The sequence below is a fragment of the Condylostylus longicornis genome, unplaced genomic scaffold (assembly GCF_029603195.1).
Source record: "Condylostylus longicornis isolate FDR11 unplaced genomic scaffold, ASM2960319v2 ptg000018l, whole genome shotgun sequence".
In the NCBI taxonomy this organism is placed as follows: Eukaryota; Metazoa; Arthropoda; class Insecta; order Diptera; family Dolichopodidae; genus Condylostylus; species Condylostylus longicornis.
This window is the reverse complement of record NW_026577987.1, coordinates 1,196,305-1,206,615: the sequence shown is the minus strand read 5'-3', so window position 1 is coordinate 1,206,615 and position 10,311 is coordinate 1,196,305. Positions and strand designations below refer to the sequence as shown.

The 10,311-nt window shown below is 27.4% G+C and overlaps 1 protein-coding gene across 1 annotated transcript; it reads right to left on the bottom strand.

Moving 5' to 3' along the window:
* Positions 1-652: 652 nt before the first annotated feature.
* LOC129606418 (dynein regulatory complex protein 8-like) lies at positions 653-8,200 on the bottom strand. The gene is made up of 5 exons (XM_055516742.1): positions 8,098-8,200; positions 7,796-8,033; positions 5,944-6,070; positions 5,376-5,459; positions 653-1,623 (listed from the first exon to the last, which is right to left on the bottom strand). Exons 1-5 carry the CDS (start codon positions 8,117-8,119, stop codon positions 1,612-1,614), a joined length of 483 nt encoding a protein of 160 aa, XP_055372717.1. The 5' UTR covers positions 8,120-8,200; the 3' UTR covers positions 653-1,611.
* Between the last annotated feature and the right edge of the window lie 2,111 nt (positions 8,201-10,311).

The following is a 10,311-nucleotide window of genomic DNA, read 5'->3' as shown; positions in this document are numbered from 1 at the left end:
GAAAAGAAATATAGTTAGGGCCGCAAACCTTAACCATTTAAAATTGTTGATTGGGCCGCAAATTTTACTTACTTGGGCGGCATGCGGGTATGATCTTACACGATATGAATACGATATAATATGTACAGAATTGATAATACATAATATATTTTTCGCTTTCTTTTTGTCTTTTTCTGCATATTGATCTTCGTTTTCTTTCAGTGTGTTATTTCTTCTGCAAGCGTTGAAGTTCTTACTTGGGCTAATATTAAAAAGAAGATTCTTCCGAAGATAAAGAATTTACACGATGAAAACACACGTGGTTTGTATCAAATTATATAGGTTTTTCATAATTTTTGTAATAAATAAAACTTCTTTGTTGAAAGAATTTTTACTAATATAGTTTTAATTTTATTAAATTCAAATTTTATATTCTTCTTGACATCTTATCCTTGTATGCATATATCCCATTTTCTTCATTCATCTAATGCAATTAAATAATAAAAATATTAAAATCAAGGAATTTATCTTTTATAAAAGTTTATGTTTTACAAAATGAATTATTGATTTTGTTACATACTCATATAACAAAAATCATTATACAATAATTTGTTTAATTTAAAATCTGCATTAATAAATTCTATATAATGTGCATTCTATTTTTATTCTTTTTACAATTTTGTTTTGAATATCAATTCCATAGGTGGTTTCTTATATTCATATACCTAGAGTTATATTTACTTACAATTTTATGACTTAATTGCAATTTTATTTATTCGTTCATGTTGTGCTAAACTCATAAATTTGTACAGAAATGGCCAAAAATCGAGGATGAGGAAAATTCAGAGCCCATTTGCTTTTGACCCAATATTAAAATGAATTTATACTGATGATATGCATTCTTCGAGATCGATAATATCTTTGTAATTGCTGTGTTGATTGACAAATTTTTTTGTGGGAGATGAATCATGTGATGTATGTTTAATAATATTTACATTTCCTTATTCGATTATAGTTCTATGTGTGATATACATATTTTATATATAAATTGTATATAGAATGCAAATTTTTTTAAAGAATTTTTCAAATTCATCCATGTTCTAGTCCAAAAATTTTAATTTTAAAAATTTATTCTTTTTCGTTTTATTTTTATTTTGCTTATAAACTTTTCCTCGCAGTTAAGATAAAATTTACATGTGACGACTATGACAACTATAGTAAGTGGTGTATAATATACAGTATAAAACAATGAATATTTTTATACATCGCAACTCTAGCCACGCTATAATCAAGAAATCTTACTAAAAAATTTATCTTAAAAAAATGAAATATTCTAATCAAAATCTTTAATTTTAAGAACTCTTCTTATCTGAGCCACACCTAAAGTTCACTTAATCTTCACATAAGTATTTAAGTTTAACATAATTTAATAAAGAAATTTTTCCAATTCAAATTTTTAACGTTAAGAATGCAAATTGTGGAATTCGTTTTTTTTGGTAACCGTAGTATGTTTAAAAAAAATTCATATTTTCTTTACACATTGATTGAATTATTAATGTATACTGCTAATTCATGCAAGTTTTTATATGTATGTTTGATTGCTTAAATTTAGAGTGTAGGAGTTCGCAAAATTCATAGGTAAACCTGAAAATAAGAAATTTTAAAGCATTTATATACAAAATTTTATGTAAAGTAAAATGTATTCTAATTTTATGTATTCTGATTTTAGTTTACATTTACAAATATGTATATATATATACATTACATACATATGATTATGCACTATTTTATATAAATTAGTTCACTATTTATGTAATGGAAGCCTATTGATTTTTAAAAAAGAAACATTTCATACATTAGTTCGTTGGTTCCACAAATATTTGTATGTTATATATAATTGTTATTTGTTATACCTATTTTATATTACACTTGACAGTACAAAAAATCAAGGCTTAAATCAAAGCAACTCTGCTTATTTGTGAATGTATTTGTTAAAATTGTATATGCGTTTTTGGTGAAATGACATTTCTGAAGTAATTATAAGCATAAATAATTAGCAAAGTTGTTAATATCAAATGTACATTTTCTCAATTTGAAAAAAGGCACAAAATGCAACCTATTTACGTTACTTCGAGAAAAAATTTATACAATATAGCGAAATTATACAGTATAGAAATATAGAAATTATAAAAAATTGTACAGTATAGAAAAAATTTTAATCTTAAAGAAAAGATCAGAGCTCGGAAGGTTTTTTTGAAATTAATTTTTTAATGTTATTAACACTACATTTTAAAAATGTAACCATTAGTAAAGTAGAAAAAGGATGAATTTTAATTTTTCTAATCAAAAATTTAAAAAAAGTTCATTTTGTGGGAAATTTAGATTTTAAAAAAGGCCCTCTAAAGCTTCCATAAGAATACGTGTAAACTCGTCAGCTGTGAACTGTCTCCTACGGCCCAGGCCTGTATTTCTGTCAGCTGTGATATATATTATATTAAACAAAACAAATCCGATGGCACAACCACCGTATATTTTCGCTTATATTCTTCACCTTCGGAAGAATAGCATATAGAAAAAGAAAACGAAAAAAAAATGGTATGTATATCATATTCTAAAAATTGTACACAGATTTGTTGCAGAACTTTTTAATTTTTGTGTTATGTTTGTGTTCTCATAATTTCAATTAGCCTGGTTAAAATTTTTGCTCGGAACATAGTGTTAAATCGAAACCGTTTTCGAGCTACCGGGATTTTAAGAAATTTAGTGAAATTTTCACATACTTAAGTGTTTTTGCCTATAACTTCCTTTTCAAAAAAGATAGAAGTTTCACACAAGTAGTTTTTGAAAGAGATTTAAAATTGGTTTAAATAAATAACAGCAGGTTATTTGGTCTTACATGTTTTTTTTCGGAAATACAAGCATTCGAACTTTAGGAAAGGTCTAATTTTCCTCATCTTTTATTTTTTATTTTTTTGTCCCGATAATTTCTCGTGGATTTTTTTTTGAAATTTCCAAAATTTTCTTTACAGAATTTTGGCCAGCTGCTTAAGCTTTAATTTAAGCCATTACCTTAAAATATCTTTTATGATAATGGAGTTATAGCAAAACCATTCCTATGTCCAAAGGTCTTAATAAAATGTGTAAACTCAAAAAATTATGAATTATTTTAATTTTTATGGATTTAAGTAGCATAAATCTCAACTAATTTTATTTTTGAATAAAAAAATCATTCTTAAAAGCAGTTAAAATTTTGAGAAAAAAAATTAATCTTAATATATTTATTCAAATACATAAATTGCAAAGGAAAATCCCAAAAGTTGTTCTTTTTTCTAACTTTTTACTACAAATGCTCAATTGCTTAAGCTCTTCAGGAATTCCAAACGCGTTAATCTGGATGGAATAGAATATACGGAACTTGGTGGCCAAGAGATTAGCAGAGTCATCTCACTCACCCCTAGAAAAGGTTAGTGAGATACAAGCAATTGGTCCTTTCAGTAGTTCGGCCATCTTCGGTAACTTATTTGCCTCTCAGAATCCCGAAAATGATTAATTTGTGGCAAAAACTTAAAAAAAATTAACAAAAGGATTTTTTTCTCTAAAATACATTAGATTTTAATAAAATTCTTAAAATTTAGTTTTTTAGCAAAATAAGGTTCTCAAAAATATGAAGGACTCAGGGTATTTGTGCTAAAAAATAATAATAGTTAATAATTACAGGACTTAATATCAATAAAAATAAAAAATAGTCAAATTTTTAAGTATACATATTTTATAAGGGTCCTTAAAATCTTGAAATACAAATGGTTTTTTTCGCAAAAGATATTTTAACGCCTAACGACTTAAATTAAAGTTTAAGCAGCTGGATAAAAAAGTAAAAAAATAAAGATGAGGAAAATTGAAATTTTCCTCACCTTTTTATGTTTGTATTTCCGAAAAAAATATGTAAATCCTCCTCAAGGTCTCTTAAAATTAATTTGTTTGAAACTTCTATTTTTTTGGAAAGGAAGTTTTAAGCAAAAACACTTAAGTATGTTAAAATTTCGCCAAATTTTCTTAAAATCCCTGTAGCTCGGAAACGCTTCCGATTTAACACTTTGTTTCCAACAAACATTTTACTCATTTTCGACCCTGTACCCGGTGGTATGCGGCTCCTAACTTATTGGTGAATCACACTGTATATGTGGGTCTTTTACTTATACATATGCTTAGTTTCTCTAAATTGTAGGATTAAACTTGTGGTACAGAGACTCTACGAAGGCTTGTTCATGGGTTACACTATGGAACTATGGAACTTGGTAATTTTTACCAAGTATTTGGAAAAAAACGCTGTACAATCATTATTCCCGTACGAACGTATGTTTTTGATCAGCGTCGAATTCTGAGTTGATTTTACTTTGTCTGTCCGTCCGTTCGTCCCAGCGATAACTCAAAAACTAATTGAGCTAACTTCACCAAATTTTCACAAATGATTTATTGTAGTAGGTGCCAGAACCTTATTTAAATTGGACATGATCGGGGTACTGGTTTGGGTAGCTGAGATTTTTAGAGATTTTTATACAAAAGTCTAATATTTGATGTGGTCGTACATTATATCGAATATTTATATTATTGAATTGTATTTAATTTCTAGTGTGAACTAATTAACTTAATTTTATCATAGAATTTTATATATGTACATGACATTCATAATGATTGAGCTGAGCAAAACGAAGATAATTACTTGCTCACTATATATACACATGCATATGTACATTCATATGTACATGTACAGGGTGTGTCGCGTAAGGTGGCAAATAATTTCAGTGATAATTTTTTGATCAATTTCCAGCAAAATATTGTACTGGGGGGAGGGGGGGTGCTTCAATATTTTTTTTCAACCTACAGTTTGTTGAAAAAAAGGTACCAGACTTTCCATGCATATAAATAAATGCTTATAATTTCAAGATCTTGCGACATAAGGTAACGATTGGGGTCTTGTTTTGCAGGTGATTGTTATTTTTCAGGTTACAATCAATTTGATTTGAGTCATACTTTTCGAGATAAAACTTGTAAAATTAAGAATTTGTTGTGTTTAAAAACATGCAAAAAATTGCATACATTTCATGCAAACATAACATATACCATTTTTTAACTTAGTATGTACAATAAGAAATTTGTACGAAAATTAAATTTGCATTTTTCGCATGTTTTCTAAACACAAATTAAGATGTTTTCTTAAACTGGGAAACAAGTAACGGTCTTCACCTCCTCACCCATACATTTTTTTGTTGGAAATTGATTAAAAACATTATCCCTGAAATTGCTTGCCATCTTATGCGAAACACTCTATATAAGTAAACTTTATAAATCTATTCAACGATTATAATATTTTTTATGTGATTTTCAATCAAACTTACCATTAAGTGATTTAAATAGTGTTCATAATTTATAAGCCCAGAATGAACATCAACTGCGACTTGTAACATTTCATCCAATTCTTCCTAAATATTTTGAATAAAAAAAATTATTTTGCTTTCTGTTGTATAATAAAAATTTTGAGTTTTCATGTTCTGTTTTAATGTAGAAACTATATAATATCAGACAATTATATTTTAAGAACTTTATGGTGAAAGTTACTAGGCAACTTCAATAATGTAAATTTTGTAATGGTTATACTTAATTATTTATGTTATTTTTAATATTATTTATTTGAAATTACGAAATAACAAAAGAGCGCTTTATATATTTATGTACCTACAATTAAATTAACATTTAATATTATTTCAGTTGAGCTATATTCGATCTTTAGTATTTTTGATCTTGAAAATTTTAACTTAAGTTTTTATAAAGATTAAAGACACAACTGAATATAACATAAAAATTATTTATGCAATACTGTTTTGAACCCTCTATATATATTTAATTTGTTTACCATGTATATAATTATATATAAATTAATACTCTTTCAATATTTTATTTACTTACTTGTGTAAATGGTTCACCTTCATCTCTCATTATTTTCGTAACGTATTCTTTTGTTAAAACACCTTTTCCATCAATATCTAAAAGTTTAAAAGCTTCAAGAAGTTTTTCAGGTGCAGCTGGTTCCATTCTAATGTTTAACGATAATAACATAAAGAGAGTTCGGTGTAGCATAATTTTTATAACAAAATAAAGTTTTTTTTTTGTTTGCCATTACTTTATTAAGAACATGGAAAAATTATACATATTTGTTTTTAACCATTTTTATAACCGTTATTAAAAGCACTTCTTAAAATCGTAGCAAAAAAAGAAAAAGAAAATTAACTTTTTGTATTGCAAAGTAATATTTTATGAGGCCAAATATAAAAAATTATTTAAGTTTGAAAGAGAACTAGAAGTGATATCAGTGTTGTGTGTCAAATTTGTGATAAGATTTTTGTTATTTAGAAAAAGAATTGTTTTGTACGATCATGTATATAATGACTTCCCTCGTCCCACGACTGAAAACCCCAAGTTATTATTAAAAATATTTAGAAGCATTCATGCGATCAACCCATACATCAAATGACTCTTCACGGAATACGATATCACTTATAAAGCTCTAATGTTTTCAAAAACTACTTTAAAATTTTTCGATTTTCTTGACACCACTTCAGCACTCTTGTTAGAAATGTTTAGGGAAAAATTTAATTATTACTTGATTTTTTTTATTAAAACTTCATCGGGCTAGTATTAAAATTGAAGACACTTAAAAGCGGCATTTTCTCACGATGCAAAAGCAAATTAAGGAAAAGGAGGAAAAAATAGAGTTGACCTTGTCAATTTGTTATCCTATGTGCGAATAAATATGCCATAACTGATTATGGGACAAACTATGACTTTAAATTGCCTTGTTACCATATTAATTTATGCAAAATTCAGTACTGTTTTTTTCAAAATACTGTGTGTGCCAAACTACTATTGAAGTTGTATGGCAGCTATACCAAAAAGAGTCAAGCAAATTTAAGGATTTTTATCAAACACATTGGCCCTACTTATGTATTGGCCTCTGTGAAATAGCTTTTATAGTTTCTAAGATATAACCAAATAACTTTTGAAGTTGTATGGCAGCTAACAGAAGGAGCCAAATAATTTCAACAACTTTTATTAGACACATTGGCCCTACTAATATATTCGTTTGTGTGAAATTTCAATACAATAGCTTTTAAAGTTTTTCAGATATAGCGAAATAAATTTTGAAGTTGTATGGCAGCTACCCAAACCGGTATCCTGATCATGTCCAATTTAAATAGGGTTCTGGGAGCTTACTACAATAAATCATTTGTGAAAATTTGGTGAACTTAGCTCAATAAGTTTTTAAGTTTTCGTTGGGACGGACGGACGGACAGAGGGACAGGCAAAGCTAAATCAACTCAGAATTCGACGCTGATTAAAAACATTCACTTGAGTCTATATCTCAGAGCATTATTTCTTAGCGTTACAAACGGTAAGGCAAATTTGGTAATTTAAACAAATCAAGCGGTTTACAATGTTTCTGCTCTAATTAATTTATGTTCTATGATGGAAATCAACGTAAATAACTTACATTTATGTAAACTCTAAAATGTAGGGTCTAATAATGTGGTTAAGAGAAATTCATAAGAAATAGTAACAAGATAAAATTAAATACAATTTCTGGCTTTTTTATAATAATTTCAGCGGAGACGTGTAGGACTCTTTTCTTTAAACTTAAAAAGTTAGTGGTTTACTTATTGTATATATATATATATATACATATATATATATACATAATATATATATATATACTCGTAAAAATAATTGTGATAATCTTAAATTTTAAAAGACATTAACTTACTTTCTTTCATTTAATAGACTAACAATATAAGGTAAAAATTTTGATAGATGAATTTGACCACTTGCATCTTCCATTTCGGTTGCAGCAATTATTTCATTAATTTCCTGTTCAGTTGGAGCACATCCCAAATATCTTATAACAGTTCCAACCTCACGAATGTCAATTGTTTTATTACCCTGATGATCAAATATTAAAAAAGCATCAGCAATTCTCTTCTCTAAGTCATTATTGATTGAAACTTTAACAGGAACAAAAAGTTTTAGGAAAATATTCTTTTTAATCGAAAAACAATTTTTATTTACCTGGAATTTCGCTGGCATCCATTTTTTATTATGTGATTTTTTTATGATTTTGTTTTTCCTTTAATTTTATTTTTCAAAAACTTTCAATGAAAAGAATTTTTTCTACTGTACTTCTTTTTAAATGAAAATAAAAAATGTTTGAATTAAGAACGTGGGAATTGAAATAACTGCAATGGATTTGAAAATTTATTTTATTATATTGTTATTCTTTTTACCATATTTATTGATCAAACTTTGTTGTTTAGTTTGTGTATTTGTGTGCTGATTCAATAATCTACAAATATTTACATGTATATGTAAAGAATGCACAACACATCATATTTGTTCATGTTTGATTCGTTACTGGCATTCTTAGTACGAGAGCGAATTATTCAATTTCACTAAGTTGTTGGAATTATTTTTTTAAGATAATTAGAGAAAGGCAATTAAAAGTCAAAAACTGAAATTTTGTTAGAATGTGCGCCTGCAAATATACACATAATAATGTATTAGGATTTATTTTAATTTTTTATTCTACAAATTTACATACATATATGTTAAAAATTTGTAGAATAAAAAATTAAATTATGAAAATGATTAGCAGTTTTTCTTCGTACTTATACCTGTACTCGTATTAACAAAACAGAAATTCAAAGTAAAAACTTCTAGATACTACATAGATACTACTACTTTAAATACTGATTAGATTTCTGGACTAGTTCTTGAACTTATGAATATATCCCCAATTGTGAATGTAGAAGTTTTTATATTTTACTTGATCCTTTAAAAATTGAGGGAGCAGACCAAATTTAAATTAAAACCAAATTTAAATTAAAATTGTATTAAACTTTCAACAATTATTAACAACTTTACAAGAATTATCACACCAAAGCAACATTTTTCTATTTCTATTAAGCTTTCAGTTAACATTCCTCGAAAAATGTAAATTTGGCTCTTAGTAAAGTTTCGCTTCTTTCATTCAAATTTCCTGAAAAAATTACTAGTAAATTGCAGTAATAGACAGAACTCAAATATTAAATTTCCAGAAATTCCGTAGATATGGTAAATAATATAAATTCGACCCCCAGCTCGGTTTCCGAGCTTTGATTTTTCCAAAAATTTTGTAGCGTCATTATTTTAACACCCAGAATTGAAATATATATTTTTTCAATGAAATTGGTTGATTATTTGGCTTTACATGTCCAAAAATGTAAAATCGGCCCGAAAAAAGGTTTAGTTTCCTAGGCCTGACATATCCCAAAAGATGATCAATTCGGGACATACACGAAATAAGCTCACAAATAAATTTCCAATAATATCGGTACAGCTGAAATTGAGATACATGCGTGTAAACACAGACCGAGATCTCTTTAAAAATAGTTTATTTACGCTTCCCTAATAACGAAGAAGCGCGTTACCACCAAATTTCGCACGGCGAGTTTTCGGAAATTTTACGATTTCCTTCAAATTTTACAATTTCTGGAGATGCGAAAGCTTGAGAGAGGGTAGACTTGGAAAAAAATTTTCTTTCAATGAAATAAACTATTTATCAACATCTAAAATTTCAGACTCCTACAACCTGCGGTCTAGAAGAGAAATGATATCAATAATTTGGAAAAGAACGGGTGTCGGTTAATTTTAATGGTGATTTTGTCTTTTTAATGCTCAATTACTGTGTCGTGGTAGAAGCATGTCGTTTCCTTTGCGTTTCGGAATTTAAAAAAGGATTGTGGTTTCGTTAAAATAAATCTTCAAAAAATTGCATTTTTGGAAGATAGAGAAACTTCTATGAAAATAAGTTCCAGATAAAGATCTATTCACATACGAAATTTCAGATTTCTATTTGCGATTTCTAAGAGTATAGAAATTTTGTAAACATGTCCTCGGGCAGATGGACGGACAGACTGCTAATAAGCATTTTTAAATTTTTTTTTTGGTAAAAAGGTGTTGTATTTATGGTTTTTTCTTTGTTCTATAATAGAATCTATAGTTCCATACTTTTAGGATGGCTGACAGGCGGAGGACATCAGAGCTGTGGTTGACTTAATTTTTCTCTATTTAATTCAAGTTTATTATATTTTGTTTATGTACATTAGAAGCTCGCTTAAAGGTTATTATATAATTTCAATATGGACATCCTATCTTACACAAAATTTTGTACAGTTTTCACGAACAATTTATCTGAAGCAATAATGTTTTTGATTTTAATAGAAGTTTACTTACACATATAGGCTG

Bases quoted from the DNA above. Each gene is read 5' to 3' on its own strand.
- LOC129606418 (XM_055516742.1), bottom strand. From the start codon at position 8,119: ATGGATGCCAGCGAAATTCCAG. The intron at 8,034-8,097 runs GTAAATAAAAAT...TTCCTGTTAAAG, and splicing joins GGATGCCAGCGAAATTCCAG to TTTCAATCAATAATGACTTA. The intron at 6,071-7,795 runs GTAAGTTAATGT...GTTAAACATTAG, and splicing joins AGTCTATTAAATGAAAGAAA to AATGGAACCAGCTGCACCTG.